The sequence below is a fragment of the Danio aesculapii genome, chromosome 17, assembly GCF_903798145.1.
Source record: "Danio aesculapii chromosome 17, fDanAes4.1, whole genome shotgun sequence".
Taxonomy (NCBI): domain Eukaryota; kingdom Metazoa; phylum Chordata; class Actinopteri; order Cypriniformes; family Danionidae; genus Danio; species Danio aesculapii.
Genome location: NC_079451.1, coordinates 49,245,654 through 49,265,213, shown reverse-complemented (window position 1 = coordinate 49,265,213; position 19,560 = coordinate 49,245,654). Strand labels below are relative to the sequence as shown.

Sequence of the window (19,560 nt, the reverse complement as noted above, 5' to 3'; positions counted from 1 at the left end):
CTCAACCTGCGGTCTGTGTGGGTCCTAATGTCCCATTATATTGATGGGGACTCTCTACTGCTCAGTGAGCGCCGTCTTTCGGATGGGACGTTAAACCGAGGTCCCAGCTCTCTGTGGTCATTAAAAATCCCAGGATGTCCTTCGAAAAAGAGTAGGGGTTTAACCCCGGCATCCAGGCCAAATTTGCCCACTGGCCTCTGTCCATCATGGCCTCCTAACCATCCCCATATCAATAGGTGCGTTAGACTTCAGGCAGCGCTGCGCAGATCGATCGAAATCTGTCTTGAAGCGGTGTATGCTGGTTAGAAATTTTGTCCGGATTGATGCTGCTCCAACACTACGTGACTGTCACATGTGGAAACTTCTACTTAAAGTGTAACTCACCTATTTTAGGAATGTCCTTTTGTTCAATCTTTTTGGATTAAAGTGCTTTTTTAAATGCCTTTATTATCCAAAATAATCTTAATCATTGTTTAAGACTTAATCAAAACACCTTGATTTGGGTTTTATATCGTAAAAAAAAATTTAAATAGCCCAAATGTAAACCCCTTTTTAGCATTTTCAAACAAGAAGTATTAGCCTAGAGTGCTATTGCTTTGTATTTAATAGGCCTGTTTGTTTTTATGTTTGTATTACCCTCTCGTTTCCCTTTATTTCTCTCATGCGTTTGTTATATTTAATTCATAATTCCCTTATTGCTTAAAAATAAACTAGTTTGTAGACTGTATTATATTTTATTTGTAAATCTTTTGTTGTTATAAATAAATAAATAAATGATGATGACGCTATGTGATCGGTCATCATGACTGCTGCAACTTTGAACCCTGAAGTGTGCGGCTGTCCGGCTTGACGGCTCCGTTTTAACTCCGCCCCCGCCTGCGCTCGGCTATTCTCATTGATCACCGGCTGCAGCTGTGCTTCATGTCGAACGCACCTATAATTGGCTTCATCACTCTGTCTCCTCTCCACCAATCAGCTTGTGTGTGCCGCAATATGGCTGCCATCGCGTCATGCAGGTGGATGCTACACATTGGTGGTGGATGAGGAGATTATATTATATTATATTATATTATATTATATTATATTATATTATATTATATTATATTATATTATATTATATTATATTGTATTATATTATATTATACTATATTTTATTATACTACATTATATTATATTATATTGTTTAATATGATATTGTTTAATATTATATTATATTATATTGTTTAATATTATATTATATTATATTATACTACATTATATTATATTATATCTTATTATATTATATTATATTGTTTAATATTATATTATACTATATTATATTATATTGTTTAATATTATATTATATTGTTTAATATTATATTATATTATATTATATTATATTATATTATATTATATTATATTATACTACATTATATTATATTATATTATATTGTTTAATATTATATTATACTATATTATATTATATTATATTATATTGTTTAATATTATGTTATATTATATTGTTTAATATTATATTATATTATATTGTTTAATATTATATTATATTATATTATATTATATTGTTTAATATTATATTATACTATATTATATTATATTATATTGTTTAATATTATATTATATTATATTATATTATATTATACTACATTATATTATATTATATTACATTATATTATATTATATTGTTTAATATTATATTATATTATATTGTTTAATATTATATTATATTATATTATATTATATTATATTATATTATATTATATTATATTATATTATATTATATAAATGTTTAAAAAAAGCAAAGAAATACATGTAAAAAAATTCTAACAATATTATTGATTATATTATTATAATTGTCATTAGCATTTACTTTCAGAAAATTACAGTATCAATATGTTTTAGACTAAATATTGGGAGATTTTATTCAATAATTTACATATGTACAGTATATTCTACATATACATCTTTTTTTCATTGTTTGGAAGGTCTGAAATCATATTTTATATTAACTTGGTGACAAGACTTTTACTTGAAATGTTAAAAACATATCAGTAGTGTAATAAATAAAACACCCCCCCATCCCCCCCACACACACACCTACACACACACACAAACAAGTACATTAATAAAAACGTGTAAACATACAATGTAGACTATATATTATCCGAGAATTTAGCAAATATTTTTATTCACTGTATATGGCCTAAAATCACTGACTTTGTGACAACTTTTCTCAAAACTTGTGCCATTATTTGCTTCAATTCTTATGTTTTTCTATAAAAATACTTAAAAAAAAATTCTCAACAACCATTATAGGGAGGATGTGCAGAATATACACTTAATTTAATTTGCTGAAAAAATAAAAACATTTGTGAACAAAATTGCTCTCATGACTGTGATAAATTGAAGACCAAAGCAGACACTTAAATGTTATGGAAATTATATGCATATAGTATATATAATAAAAGCGATAAGAATCGCAGAATAAGATCTAGAATGATACAATATGAAGATGAAAACATTAACATATGGAGTAGTAAAGCTGGAAGCCTGTTAAGTGCTTTAGCAGAGCAGGATGTACACTAGAAGAGCCCTGCTATACAGTAAACTGCTTTGAGAATTGGCCCGTTAAGACAAATGGTGTTAATTAAAGCACTAATGCATCAATATTGATTGACGAACATCACTAGTTACAATTAAACATCTCATAACATCTCTGTAAAGACAATGCTGCACATTCAGAAGTCACTGTCTCCTGTTGCGCATCTGATAATCTAATGATAGCAATAATGAGCACTCATCCCTGATGGTCAATTACTCTTATCTCAACAAACAAATGTAAGCTTATTTATCGTGCAAAACTATATATCTATATCTTCATGTTCGGGTTTCTGCATTTGCTGAACTGTTATGTAAAGCTAAACTGCTCATATATGAGAAACAATGTAACTCCACCCTTAATTCATAGTGTGTGGGTTCGATTAGATAACACACACCCGAAATAGCAGCTTTCTTCCAGTGGCTTTTCTTTTTTTTACTTTCTACACACACTAATGTGAAAAGTTTCTATCTATCTATCTATCTATCTATCTATCTATCTATCTATCTATCTATCTATCTATCTATCTATCTATCTATCTATCTATCTATCCATCTATCTATCTATCTATCTATCTTTCTATCCACTCCTGGCCCCACTTTATTAAGTACACCTGTCCAACCGCTTGTTAACGCATTTCTAATCAGCCAATCACATGGCAGCATCTGAATGCATTTAGGCATGTAGACATGGTCAAGACGATCTGCTGCAGTTCAAAGCAAGCATCAGAATGGGGTGATTTAAGTGACTTTGAACGTGGCATGGTTGTTGGTGCCAGACAAGCTGGACTGAGCATTTCAGAAACTGCTGATCTACTGGGATTTTCACGCACAACCATTTCTAGGGTTTATAGACAATGGTCTGAAAAAGAGAAAATATCCAGTGAGAGGCAGTTCTGTGGGCACAAATGCCTTGTTGATGCCAGAGGTCAGAGGAGAATGGCCAGACTGGTTCCAGCTGATAGAAAGGTAACAGTAACTCAAATTACCACTCTACAACTGAGGTCTGCAGAAGAGCGTCTCTGAACACACAACACGTCCAACCTTGAGGCAGATGGGCTACAGCAGGAACAGGAACTAAGGCTACAATGGGCACAAGCTCACCAAAATTGGACAATAGAAGATTGGAGAAACGTTGCCTGGTCTGATGAGTCTCCATTTCTGCTGCGACATTCAGGTGGTCGGGTCAGAATTTGGTGTCAACAACATAAAAGCATGGATCCATCCTGCCTTGTAGCAATAGTTCAGACTTGTGGTGGTGGTGTAATGGTGTGGGGGATATTTGGCACACATTGGACCCATTAGTACCAATTGAGCATGGTGTCAACGCCACAGCCTACCTGAGTATTGTTGCTGACCATGCCCATGCCTTTATAAATACAGTGTACCCATCTTCTGATGGATACTTCCAGCAGAACTGCCACTTACTTGACAGATTTATATATTTTTAATTTTAGGTGGTTTGTGTAATGTGTTTTATGTTTGGTAAAATAATTTCTAACTGCATCTTTAGTGATCTTTAGTCTTGTCTCAATAGGTGGATTTAGAGGTTTTTGCATAAAAAGCAGATGTGGATTTAGCTGGTTTTGACGCAGAAGAAAATTTACCTTGTTAAAAAACAAAGAATTGTCTAAAGTGACATTAAAAAAAAGTTATTTTATTTACTAGATAATAACCTTATCATTACCTATAAAATGAAACTGTTGAACCTAATTATAGAAGCCTGATAGAAAATGCTCATTTACAAGAAAAGAGGTCTGATGGATTTAGAGGGCTTTGCATCTGTACTTCATATATATATATATATATATATATATATATATATATATATATATATATATATATATATATATATATATATATATATATATATATATATATATACATACACCTACACTGTAAAACCAAAAGGTTTAAGGTAACTCAAAGCATATATATATATATATTCAATTCACCTTTATTTGTATAACGCTTTTACAATGTAGACTGTGTCAAAGCAGCTTCACATGAAAGATTATAGTAAATTGAATCCATGTGTGTCAGTTCAGTTTAGCTCAGTTCAGTGTGGTTTAATAATCACTACTGAGAGTCCAAACACTGAAGAGCAAATCCATCGATGCACAGCTCTACAGATCCCAAACCATGCAAGCCAGTGGCGATAGCGGCGAGAAAAAAACTTCACCGTGTGTATATATATATATATATATATATATATATATATATATATATATATGTATGATGAGTTCAGATTTTCTATCAGGCTCCTCTGATTAGGTTTAGAAGTTTCATTAGCTGGTAATAAAATATCTTTTTTCCTCAAATGTCACTTTAGACAATTCTTTGGTTTTTAACAGGGTAGATTTTCTTTTGCATCAAACCAGCTAGATCCACTTCTGCTTTTTCTGCAAAAAACTCTGAATCCACCTATTGGGACAAGACAGGGTATTTAATTGAAAAATCCCTAAGATGCAATTAGAAATTATTTTACCAAACATAAAACACATAAACATACCACCTAAAATTAAAAATACATAAACATGTCAAGTAAGTGATATTTTTATATATAGATATACACAGTTGAAGACAGAATTATTAGCCCCCCTGAATTATTAGCCGTTTATTTTTTCCCTAATTTCTGTTTAATGGAGAGAAGATTTTTTTCAACACATTTCTAAACATAATAGTTTTAATAACTCATCTCTAATAACTGATTTATTTTATCTTTGTCATGATGACAGTAAATAATATTTGACTAGATATTTTTCAAGACACTTCTAGACAGCTTAAAGTGACATTTAAAGGTTTAAATAGGGTAATTAGGTTAACTAGGCAGGTTAGGGGAATTAGGCAAGTTATTGTATAATGATGGTTTGTTCTGTAGACTATCGAAAAAATATATAGCTAAAAGGGGCTAATAATTTTGACCTTAAAATGTTTTTTTTTTAATTAAAAACTGCTTTTATTCTAGCCTAAATAAAACAAATAGACTTTCTCCAGAAGAAAAAAATATTATGGCATATACTGTGAAAAATCCCTTGCTCTGTTAAACATCATTTGTAAAACATAAAAAAAAAATTAGTAAATAAAAAAAAAATCAAAGGGGGGCTAATAATTCTGACTTCAACTATATATATATATATATATATATATATATATATATATATATATATATATATATATATATATATATATATATATAGGGGTTGGACATTAAAACTGAAACACTTGCCAATTTAGTGTTGGAGGTTTCATGGCTAAATTTGACCATATACACAATATATGGCCACAATATCAAGGATAAAAAAAGAAACATAAAACCACAGCTACCCAACGCACAGCAGAATTAAATGTACTCCTCAACTCTCCTGTTTCCACCAAAACTGTTAGTCGGAAGCTCCACAGGGTCAATATTTCCTGGCTGGGGAGCAAAAGCCAAACCTTTGGTCACTTGTGCTAATGCCAAATGTCAATTTTTAATGGTGCCAGCAGCGAAAATCTTGGGCACTGGACTATATGTGAAACATGTACTGTTCTCTGAGTCCACCTTTACTGTCTTTCCCACATCTGAGAGATTTACGGTGTGGAGAAGCCCCAGTTGCATGCTTAAAGTGAAGCATGGGGTGGATCATTGATGGTTTGGGCTGCAATATCATGGCATTCCCTAGGCCCAATACTTGTGCTAGATGAGAACATCACTGCTAAAGACTACCGAAACATTCCTGAGGACCATGAGCACCCAGTGGCGTAGCTGACGGGTTCGCAGACGCCTCGAAGTCAAACAGTGTATCCTGAAGGTAGTGCCGTGTATCAGGATGATAATGCACCAATACACACAGCAAGACTGGTGACAGAGTGGTTTGATGAATATGATAGCGAAGTTGAACATCTCATATGGCCTGCATAGTCTCCAGATCCAAATATTATTGAGCCACTTTAGGTGTTTTGGAGGGGCGAGTCAGGAAAGGATTTCCTCCACCAGCATCAAGTAATGACCTGGACACAAATCTGCCAGAACGGCTCAAAATCTCTCTGGTCACTGTGCAGGACTTGTATCTGTCACTCCCAAGACTAATGGCTACAAAGTAAAGCTCTACATCAGTTTCATTGTCCAACCCTATACACATGCACACACACGCACACACACACACACACACCACATAAGTTACTGATACTTATATCACTACATCTGTAATATTTGTAGGCATTAAAGTATTATTGCAAATAACAACAACAATAATAATAATAACAATAATAATAATAATAATAATAATAATAATAATAGCAATATTAATAACATATGGCACACGTTTGTTTAAGATGACAGTATAATAGTTATTATAACAGTGCGTGTGTAGATGTTTGTGTGTTTCAGCAGAGGTGTGTATTCAAACGCATCTGCAGCGTCTGCGCGCCGCCGTCGCCGCTGCTGCTGTATTTCCTGCTTGTGTTGAATCATGTGCTCCTGCAATATGGCGGGGCTGACTCGCGCCGACATGCAGAAATATGGCAGGGGTTTTCTGTGGATCTCCGCGCTGTTTCTGGCGCTCGCGGGTCGAGGAGACGCTCAGGCGGACGCCGGTAATGTGCTGACGGTGGCAGATGCCAACTGGACGCTGATTCTGCAGGGCGAGTGGATGATCAAATTGTGAGTAGCCCGTGTGATCTGATCTCCTGTACAGTATGATCTGCAGAATCACCGAGATCATGATTTCGTCTGATTTCCCGCGCGCGGGAGAACGCGACGCTTTGATCGGCCGCGTTGCAAAAATGTATCAATTTAAACTGCAACAGTGTATCCGTTAAAACGGCTACAGAGTATCAGTTTAAACTGCAACAGTGTATCGGTTTAAACTGCAACAATGTATTAATTTAAACCGCAACAACGTATCCGTTTAAACCGCAACATTGTATCAATTTTAATCGCGTCAGTGTGTCCGTTAAAACTGCAACAATGTATCGAACGAAAAACAACAACAGTCTGTGCTGTATGATGACGTGTGTGCTAAGTTATCACCGGAAGTGGTTTGAATTTCTCCTGTGTTTTGCTTCTGTGATTCACGCAAAAACGTAGATTGTTTCGTATTGCAATATTAAGCATGTAAACGGACATAAATCGCGTTTGTTATTGTTTAATAATGACATACAGTGTAGACCATCAGCAGTATGCAAATGAAATGTTCAGGATGGATGTACTGTAGATGAATGGCTGTGTTTGGTGTGTGCTTATTACAGTTATGCCCCTTGGTGCCCTGCTTGCCAACATTTACAAGCAGACTGGGAGGATCTGGGAAGACAAAGTGACAGTCTGGGCATTTCTGTGGGCAGGGTTGATGTTACACAACAACCAGGTTTGACCACCATGGTTTTTGTTGCATTTGATAACCATTAATAGTACTTATCACTATAAATATTATAGTGTTACACATTAATTATGCATATAAGTGTACTATAATGTTATTTATTTGTTATGAGATATAATGTATATTATATTATGATATATAATGTATATGATATTGAATATAATATTATTTAATATGAGATGTAATTTTATTATTATGTATTTTATAAATCATAAATGATTTGATATTTATAAAATAGTATAACAATAAAAATGACATCTCATAACAAATATTATATATTGTATATAATATTATAAATATTATTATTTTTTATGAGATATCAGTTTTATTATTATGTATTTTATAAATATTAATTGTCAAATCATTTAATATTTATAAAATACATAATAATACAAATTATATCTCATAACAAATAATAATATATAATGTATATAATATTGTACATAATATTGTTTATCATGAGATATCAGTTTTATTATTGTCTTTTATAAACATTAAATATAATGCCATTATATTATATATTTTCAAGTTTCATTATTAAGTTAGAAATATTATATAATATATAATTTTTATACATTTTATAAATATAATATATTAATATAATCATATTTTAAATGTGCATTCTGCACATTTTAATTAATATAAATTAATATTAATAAAATATTTTTAGATAATTATGCAAAATCTTATAATGTCTATAATATTTTAATACTAATATTTAGCTGAGATGCCATTTTTATTAATATGTATTTTATAAATAATAAGCGTCAAATAATTTTATTATAGATTTTATATTTTTATTAAAATATTGATGATTTATAAACATTACATATTTTCTAATACATTTTATGAATATAATTTACTAATATAAATTCATTTTAAAATGTACAATCGATACATTTGAATTACATTAATATTAATAATTAAATTTTATGAATGTAATATTATACTAGTAACATTGTAATTTAAATGTACAATCTATATATTTTAATTAATAGTAATAAATATATAATATAATATATATAATAGTAATAAAATATTTTTTGATAAATATATAAAATCTTATATTGTGTATAATATTTAAATACTTATAATTAGCTGTCTTTTATATTTATAGATATATTGTTATATGTTAAATTTGGTAAAAAGCTTTATTAAAAATTAAATGTTAATCCTATCCGGTTAAATGAATAATTTTATTTTACAGAATTTTTATTTAATTTAATTAATTTTATTTACATTGAAAACAATATTTTATTAATAAAATCAAATATTTTCAGATAATTATGCAAAATATAAAAATTATTTTAATCATTTTATTACTTATTTAGATGAGATGTCAATATTTAGATGAGATGTCATTTTATTAGCATGTATTTAATAAATTTTAAGTGTCAAATTGTTTTGTTATATTATAGATATCATATTGTTATTCAAATATTGCTCATTTATAAACATGACATATGTTCTAATACATTTTATGAACAAAATTTACTAATATAAATTCATTTTAAAATGTACAATCGATACATTTAAATTAACATTAATAAATAGATTTTAGATATAAATCATGTAAAATTTTATATTGTCTATAATATTTAATACTAATATTTAGCTATCTTTATTTTATATTTATAGATACACTTATGTCGTTTTTGTATAATATCTGTAAAAGTTACATATATACTTTGGTATATATAACTTGTTAATAAGCATATAATGACACGTATAAAATTAAATGTTTATCCTGTCCCGTTAATAATGAAAAATAATTAATTTTATTTGAGTGTATTTGTATTTTCATTACAATATGTATTTTATATTGTCTATAATATTTTAATACTAATATATAAACATTGTATTTTATATATATAGTGAGATACAGCAAGGGTTTTTATTTAATATCTTATTATAAACATATAATTAACATAGAAGAATATAACCACACATATTGTATTAAATGCTATTGCTGTGAATGAAATGATGCTTATTTATTTGACTATGTTTATTTCTCTTTTCATTTTTATTTAAACTTGATTGAAACTTCAAGTGCAAAAACATCTTCACATTATGCAATAGCAGAGTTGAAAGAGGCTATTTTTATTAAACAGGATGAGCTTCATTAATAACTGTTTAAAAAATACTCCATAATGTGTGTCATTATCAACAGTGTTTGTTTCTGTTCTGATGGATGGCGGTCTGTCTGGAGATTTTAGAGGAAAACACTGCTGGATTGTTTGCACACACAGAACTCTAAGTTTTGTCATGTGGCTCAAATAAAATCTAAAGTGGGATTTAAAAAGGAAAAAAGACTTGAGTTGTGCTTTTAACACGTTACAAGCAGTGGTCACTCATTTATATTTCTAAGGCACTTGTTATTAGCTATATGATGCTATTTTAATAGATCATTATTTTGTTTGTTATGCATTCTCACAAACCATATTTTTTCACATATTGTAGATTATTATATTATTACAGATCTACACAATGCATAACATTTACATTTGTGCATTACATTTACATTACATTTATTAATTTAGCAGACGCTTTTATCCAAAGCAACTTACAAATGAGGATAATAGAAATGAGAATTGCCAGGAAAGCAACAACATGCAGAGACAGTGACAATTCTTAGGGGTCGTTCACACAGAATGCATTTTTCCTCTCCAATGTGCTACTTTTCTATTGTTTTTCAATGTAAACACGTGCTTCACAAATGTGTGTGACCGTTACACTCGCATCTTGTGTTTTTTTTTTAAAGCACTGAGCATGTGAGTGCCGCATTTTTTTCAGAAGCCATGTGAAGTTAAAAGATCTTCAACTTAGTGCAGCTCATCACTGTCAGTTCCACAGCAGTGGCTCAATCAGAAAAGTCAGTTTCTGTTTATAGAAACGGTTCTGATTTCTGTCTGGATACCCATTTAGAAGCATTGCATCTCGCATTTTAGATGCGATTGGTGTAAATCAGCCCTTAAGGTCTTTCACACCTACCTCATTTAGTTAAAATGCATCAGAGATTCCTTTGACATTCTGGTACTAAAAAAGCGTACCAAGCTTGAAGAGGTGGTCTTTTACAGACTAAATCGTATCATATTTGTTTAAACCACTGCCTCCTGTAAAGGCAGTGCAAAAACAAGACATTCACTGATAGGCCCAACTTAAATTATTTATAGCCACAACCTAAATGATAAAATTAATGATAGCCCTGACCTAAATCATGGATAACACTGACCTAAAGAACTGTAGCCATGCCATAAAACACTGATATTCTAACCCTTAAGGACTGATAGCCCCACCCTAAAGGACGGATAGCTCCACCCTAAAAGACTGATAGTCCCACCCTAAAGGACTGATAGCCCCACCCTAAATGGCTGATAGCCCCACCCTAAATGACTGATAGCCCCACCCTAAATGACTGATAGCCCCACCCAAAAGGACTGAGAGCCCCACCCTAAATGACTGATAGCCCCACCCTAAATGACTGATAGCCCCACCCAAAGGACTGATAGCCCCACCCTAAAAGACTGATAGTCCCAGGCTAATAGATCGATGGCTCCGCCCTAAATGATCGATAGCCCTGCCACAAAAGACGGATAGCCCCACCCTAAATTAATGATAGCTCTGACCTAAATGACTGATAACCCTGACCTAATGGACTGACAGCTCTGCCCTAAAATACTGGTAGTCCCACCCTAAAAGACTAATAGTCCCACCCTAAAGGACAAATAGTCCTGCCCTAAATGATCGATGGCTCCACCCTAAATGACCAACAGTCCTGCCCTAAATGATCGATGGCTCCACCCTAAATGACCAACAGTCCTGCCCTAAAGGACAGGTAGCCCCGCCCTAAACGACTGATATCCCCGCCCTAAAGGACAGCTGTCCCCTCCCTAAATGACTTATAGCCCCGCACTAAATTAACAATAGTCCTGCCTTAAAGGACCGATATCCCCGCCGTAAAGGACAGATATCCCCTCCCTAAATGACTGATAGCCCTGCCCTAAATTAACATTAGCCCCTCCTTAAAGAGCCGATAGCCCCGCCCTATTATACCGATAGCCCTGACCTATAGGACTGATAGTCTCACCCTAAATGACAGATAGCCCCGCCCTAAAATACAGATAGCCCTGACCTATAGGACTAACAGTCTCACCCTAAATGACTGATAGCCCCGCCCTAAAATACAGATAGCCCTGACCTATAGGACTAATAGTCTCACCCTAAATGACTGATAGCCCCGCCCTAAAATACAGATTGCCCTGACCTATAGGACTGATAGTCTCACCCTAAATGACTGATAGCCCTGCCCTAAATGACCTATATCCTATCCTAATTTCTCAGTGGAGTTCTGGGACAAATTGCTGCACTCTAATGCTCTACTATTCTAATCTGTTAGAACCTCTCTCACAGAGTTTTGCTCCCACCTTCCCAGAAGTAAAGAGCGCTCTGATTGGTCAGCTAAGCTTTACATAGAAAATACAATTCGCTGAAATGAAGTCATTTGTGACACCATTTACATAAATGCTAACATCTACATTTGAATCAGTGTGTTTTAAGCTGGTCTATAGCATTTCGCATGAGTGCTGCAGACCTTATACATTCTCAAACCACTGCATTAAACACTACAGGAAAAGCAAAACACTACGAAGCATCACATGGCCTCTAATACCCGTTTAGATGATTTCCTCCGCACACTAATTGCCTTCTAAATCCTAGTGAAGATTGCATTTGAGCCACTAATGACGGAGTCTGTTGTCTTGCGGGTTTCTTTCCCGTATGTTTTCTGTGTCGGGCAGAAACGCCTCTTACTGTCAGAAAGCTGTCAGCCTTTACTCTCCTTTCAGCTCTGATATAAAGCTCACACCGCCTTCCCATGCCGAGGGGACTTTTTCTGTCCGGTATAGGATGTTCTCTGCATTTCTGCATCAATATCTCCTCTTTTGTTCTGCAGGTCTGAGTGGGAGGTTTCTGGTTACAACACTGCCGACTATATTTCAGTAAGTCCTCAGATGGCTGAATCTATATTCCCTCCGGTGTCACCACAAAACTCGCTTTCACATCCACTTTAAAATGGTCTCGCGGATTTCAGATACAGTCAAGCTAAATTATTATTAGCCCTTGAATTCTTTTTCAAATATTTCCCAATACAGAGCAAGGAGATTTTTCCACTGTATTTCCTATTATATTTCTTTCATTCTGGAGAAAGCGTAAAACATTTTAATTCTTAATCTAAATTGTATTCATTTTCATTTGGTTTGTAATTAAAACAACCCAGGCTCATTCTGAAAACGTGGTCCCGAGGACGTTTCTGGAGACCGCGAAATACGTCCCGGGAGGTACATATTTTTGCAGTTTTTGGTTTTCGCGAATCCACGAGAGGCCGCTGTGTGCGCCTTTTTGGCTTCTCAAACGTCTCCCGCAAGTGCCGTTCGCGTCCGCGCTGTTCTCGCGTGAACCCACCAGAGGCAGCTGTCGAACGAACGTCTGTCTGACTGGCTGAATGATTGACTGGGCGACCGGTCAATCGACCCACCCACCCTCCTCCTTCCCTGAACCCAACCAATTTTACCGATCGACCCGCCCGCCATAAACCCAACCAACGATTTACAAAAGCCGTTCGGAAAAAAGAAAAGCCCTCGTCCAAATTTTTATTTATTTTTTTTTACCACGTTTTCGGATTTTACCACCCTCTCACCCTGTTATGGACCTCTTCGCTTTATTTCTTGGATTCTGTTTTAGTCTTAGCTGATTTCTGGAACCGCTCTTACCCGGACTCGAACCCGGTCGTCATTGTCGTGGTCAGCTCCTCTCTGCGTCTCAAGTCCGCCGACATACAGGATGAGCTAACCGGACAAACTGGTTGCGGTGGGAAAGCCCTCCACACAAAGGTAAGCGGTCAGCCGGCGAGCGCTAAAAGGAACGGCGTCATACCGCCCCGCAGCGTTCGCTTAAAAAATTAAATGCAGCCATACGTACCTCCGGCTACATAATTCGCGGTCTCCAGAAACGTCCTCGGGACTACGTTTTCAGAATGAGCCTGGGTTGAATTAAAATGAATGTAAAATACAAATGTAAAAACTGCTAAAGTCAATATTATTAGCTCTCTTGCTTATTTTTGATTGGCTAGATGGACAACAAACCACTGCTGTCCAATGACTTGCCTAATTAAAATAAATTGGAAACACTTTAGTTTAGGTCACAATTCATGCTATTAACTACTGGCTTATTACCTGCCTATTATTAAGATATGAACTGTTCATTAGTTCATCGTAATGTGTATTTATATAGCGCATTTATTGTGTAGCCATACACCCCAAGCGCTTCACAATCATGAGGGGGGTCTCTCCACACCACCACCAGTGTGCAGCATCCACTTGGATGATGCGACGGCAGCCACAGGACAACAGCACCAGTGCTTCACCACACACCAGATATAGGTGGAGTGGAGAGACAGTGATAGAGCCAATTCAAAAAATGGGGATGATTGGGAGGCCATGATGGGTGTGGGCTGATGGATGGAATTTGGCCAGGACACGGGGGTTACCCCCCTACTCTTTATGAGAAGTGCCATGGGATTTTTAATGACCTAGAGAGTCAGGACCACGGTTTAACGTCTCATCTGAAAGTATGTATTTGGACAAATGTGACAAAAATATGTGAAGAAATAAAGATTGGTAAAATGCTAATTAGCTATAAATTACCTGTTAATTAACTTATTATTAAATATAAATTATTATTTATTATTAAAATAATACAATTATTATTATTATCAATTATTTACGTTGTATTCTATTCTGTAGCAGTGTGTATAAATTATACTGTAAACAAAAATACAATCCATTTGTATTCTGAATTATGCCCCTTTTTACAAGATGTAAAATAAATTTCTGATGTCCTTTGTGTGTGTGTGTGTGTGTGTGTGTAAAATTTCAGCTCAAAATTCCACACAAATAATTTTTATTAGTCTTTTAAACTGACCCGTTTGAGGCTTTGATCCTAATTGTGGCATTTTGGTGACTGTCGCTTTAAATTCAAATGAGATTGATTTCAAAAGAGGGCGGAGCTACAAATGCATATGTCAACATAGTGGCAGATCAAAAACAAGACTAACATCCTATGCTAATGAGGGAGAGACGGTCACTAGTGGGTGGGGCTTTCCCCCTCTGATGACACGTACAAAGGCAGAATGTCAATTGAACGTGTTTCTGCAGACTGTTTTTATTAAGTCCGATTATAAAAAAATTAATTATTAAATGTTTCCCATTAGAAGCTGGTTATATTCACACACTGTTGCCACACGACTGTGTATAAACCCCTTATAAAAGTGATTTTTGCATAATAGGTCCCCTTTAAAACTATTTCTAACAAATTTAACAAAGATTAATCAATAAAATTATATATGATTCAGTGTTTTTACTCTAATATTTACTTTTTTTATTTGATTATAATTAAATATTTACAAGTTCTGCGTACTGTATTACATCAATGTAAAATGTTCTGTTTAGGTTTCCTTTTTTAAACCCCAAAATTGCTAATGAATTTCATTGTGTAATACTGAAAACCCCGTCTCACCCACAGCGCTAAAAATGGAAATTTCCGCAAGTATGTTTCATCGCGGACTATAGAGGATATCCAAGCATATGTTGTGCACAGAAAGTGGGCGACGGTTGAGCCGGTGCCAGGATGGAAGTCACCATCATCTCTCCTGTAAATAAAACCCTTTTCTGTCTGCATTTGCTTCAAGAAATCTCTCTTAAAAATGTTGCTTAAGCCGAATAAGTCAAACTGAATGTGACCCCCTGTTTGTTCTTTTCCAGAATGTCAGGAATGGCTCATCTGTTTCGACTCTCTGTGTGGATCAGAGTAAGAAACATTTTCTGTTGCTTCTGTAGTTTAGTCTTTAACACTGCCAGCATTTACTCTCTCTAAACCCTGAAGACTTCATCTGTTTCTTAAAAGGCTCCTAGTGTGCTTTTTTTACTCTTCCAGCTGTCTTTAGTGCGTAATGTTGCTGTTAGGAATGTTAATGTTGTGACGTATTCTCTGTTTCTGGATGAACTCAAATGCCACTGTAGCAATGGGTTTTGTAAAGGGAATGAACTCAGTACAATATTACTAATTTAAATAATTCCTGCACAGGGGGTGGAGCCTGGTTAAGCATGTAGCCCCGCCCCTTTCATGCGATCTTGCAAAATTTCATAGTCCAGAGTCAAGCTGTGTAAAACTGCATATTAAACCAAAGTCTCTTTAAGGCATTTCACTCGGCAGCCGCCTTTGAAACTCCTCGGAAAACATTAAATCTTCCAAAATCGCCTGCCAAGCTTACGATTAAATTTCAGATTAGGAGTCACTATTGAAATTAAACAACAGCTGTCTCTTTAGTTTCATTTCTAAACGTTCGAATCCCACAAAATGTGCAGAAACTCACGTCTGGTCTGAGCCCCTGCCCTGGAGAATCCTCAATCTATAATGATCACTGATTGGCTCCTGTATTAGAAGGCGGGGCTTCTTTCGACAAATTGACCGTTACACTTTTCCATTCAAAACTATACGAGTGAAACATCTTGTGTATTCTATAGTCTTTCGGTACCCATCCCTAGTGAGAGGACAAACCTTGGTTCAACAGCTCAACACACACACACACACACATACTCAGTTTGCCATAGAAAAAGCGCGACAAGCACTCGTAACTACAGCTGTCACTCAAAAGTACTGGTATGAAAAAAAAAATGCAGAATCGTATCGTTTTGAAAGCCAGGGTATGACGATACTTTTTTAGTATCGGTATATCGAGCTGCGCTAACAACAGGATGAAATTTGCATTTTGGATTTTTTTGGGGACGAATTTTTAAAAGATTTGCTTTGCGTTAGGATAGAAACCCTGCGAATGACAAGTTTCAATATTTAAAAAAAAAAAAAATATTCACCAAAGTTAAAAGTTATTAAAGAATTATTAAAACATAATAGTCCTAATAACTAATTTTTTTCTGGTTGATGATGATGGTACATAATATTTTGCTACTTATATTATTACTTATGGGGCAGCACGGTGGCACAGTGGGTAGCACATTCACAGCAAGAAGGTCACTGGTTTGAGCCTCGGCTGGGTCAGTTGGCGTTTCTGTGTGGAGTTAGCATGTTCTCCCTGTGTTCGCGTAGGTTTCCTCCGGGTGCTCAGGTTTCCCCCACAGTCCAAAGACATGTGGTACAGCTAAATTGTCCATGGTGTATGTGTGTGAATGAGTGTGTATGGATGTTTCCTAGTGATGGGTTGCAGCTGGAAGGGCATCCGCTGCGTAAAACATATGCTGGATAAGTTGGCGGTTCATTCCGCTGTGGTGACCCCAAATTAATAAAGGGACTAAGCTGAATAGAAAAGGAATGAATGAATTATTACTATATATATATATATATATATATATATATATATATATATATATATATATATATATATATATATATATATATATATATATATATATATATATATATATAACTAGCTTAAAGTGCAATTTACAAAGACTTAAATAAGATAATTAGGTTAACTAGGCAAGATATTGGATAATTAGGCAGGTCATTGGATAACAGTGGTTTGTTTAGTAGCAAATCAAAACAAAAGTTAAAGTGGGCTAAAAATTTACTTTAAAAATGTAAAAGTGTGTATTCCAGACAAAATAAAATAACTGTATGTCAATCTCTTGTTCATTTCACATAGCAAATCCACACGTACCTGACGAACACCCTCGGCATCCCATCCTGGGGTTCATACGTGATTTTCGCCATCATCACGCTCTTCATGGGTCTGGTGCTCGGCCTGGTGAGTTCAACAACATCATTTTCACAATTTTCCAAGGGTGAGTTAATGCATTATTCACGCTCAGAGCTTAAAGAGATCTGCTTTACTCTGTGCACCAAAGCATCTCATGCATACATATTTTTCTGTGGACGGATCTGAAAAGAGCATTTACCGAAGGGAACGAACTCACAAAGTGCACTTGACTCGCAGTGAAGCAGATCGCATGATGACTTGCAGCAGAAGGAATTATATAATAAATAAATTGGGCGCTAAAGATGTTCTGCATTATACAACGGTGAGTTGTGTAATTCTGCAGGCTCTGTGCTGGATTCAGTGGGTGGTTTCTCTTTCACATGGAGTGGAGAAAACTTTTCAAAGTCAAACTTCAGCTGCTGGGATTATTCTGTCTAATGGGGAAAATGATCTTCATTAACACTTAATAAGACCTCCATGAAACCTTTCTAATCTTGATGCATGTCTTGAATGTGAATTAGATTTTATGCATGCTTATAACAACTGTCATTAAGTGTCATTTGCTGAGTTATGTCATTTTAAATGCAGAGTTGACATTGTTTGTTATGTCAACTTGCAACACAGGCTCATTCTGAAAACGTAGCCCTATATACATTTCTAGAGATCATGAATTATGTAGCCAGAGGTACGTATGGCTGCATTTCGTCTTTAAAATGAATGCTACAGGGTGGTATGACGTCGTTCCTTTTCGCTTACCAGCTGACCGATTATCTCGGACGGCTTTCCCGCTGTTACTAGTTTGCTTAGTGGCTTGCGCTGTATGTAGGTGGACTTGAGACGCAGAACGGAGTTGAACATGACAATGGGGTTCGAGTCCAGTGATGAACGGTTCCAGAAGGTGGATAAGACAAAAACAAAAGCCAAAAAATAAAATAAACAAGTAAATAACAGGGTGAGAATGAGGTAAAATCTGAAAACGTGGTAAAAAAAAAAAAAATCAGGTGGCCGAGAGGGCTTTTCTTTTTCTGGATTGCTTTTGAAAACACTGACGGTTGGGTTTAGGGAAGGAGGAGGTTGGTCAGTCAATCAGTTAGTCGACAGTGGCCTCTGGTGGATTTACAAGAGAACAGCAGGCGCGAATGGCACTCGCGAGAGAAATTTGAGATCTGCAAAAGCGTACACAATGGCCTCTGGTGGATTCGTGAAACCAAAAACTGCATAAAACGTAACTCCTGGGATGTATTTGGTGCTCTCCAGAAATGTATATAAGGGTACGTATTCAGAGTGAGCCTGGGTTGACAACTTGGCATGAACAAATACATCACAATCTGTGTGTCTTTGTCATGACAATATGACATTACCAAGACAACTTGTCATAAATCTGTCATAAACATGGTTGTCATTAAGCCACTATACATATGACAAGAAATTTTATAACAGCATCATTAATATTTCTTTGACCTCCTCTACAGGGGTGCATTCTGAGTTTGTCATTAAAATATCATTAAATATTAATGACGCTGTTAAAAATGATTCGAAAGAGTAATGACACTTTTAATGAGACATTTTCAACCCAGGATCATTGTGGATATGTACCCAGGTGTACAATTCTAGGAACAGCAAAATATGTAACCGGAGGTACGTCTGCACCAGAGACTGCTGAGTATGCTTTTTGATGATCTCAAATTCTTCTCGTCCTCTTCTAACATAAATCCACCAGAGGGCGCAATAAACACTTCAGCCAACCAGGCTAGCTTGCTGTCGACTGAATGAATGACTGACTGACTGACCCACCCACCCCCTTCTCTTAACCAAACCAATTCAAAAGCAATCTAC

The 19,560-nt window shown here is 35.0% G+C and overlaps 1 protein-coding gene across 1 annotated transcript in view; it reads left to right on the top strand.

Moving 5' to 3' along the window:
* The first annotated feature begins 7,022 nt into the window (after positions 1-7,022).
* Positions 7,023-19,560, top strand: part of tmx4 (thioredoxin-related transmembrane protein 4) — a 17,831-nt gene continuing 5,293 nt past the window's right edge. Inside the window, exons 1-6 of the mRNA XM_056477484.1 lie at positions 7,023-7,240; positions 7,828-7,943; positions 12,907-12,952; positions 15,534-15,662; positions 15,773-15,818; positions 17,671-17,772. Of these exons, the coding sequence (XP_056333459.1) occupies positions 7,050-7,240; positions 7,828-7,943; positions 12,907-12,952; positions 15,534-15,662; positions 15,773-15,818; positions 17,671-17,772 (630 nt within the window). The 5' untranslated portion in view covers positions 7,023-7,049. The remainder of the gene's footprint in view (positions 7,241-7,827; positions 7,944-12,906; positions 12,953-15,533; positions 15,663-15,772; positions 15,819-17,670; positions 17,773-19,560) is intronic.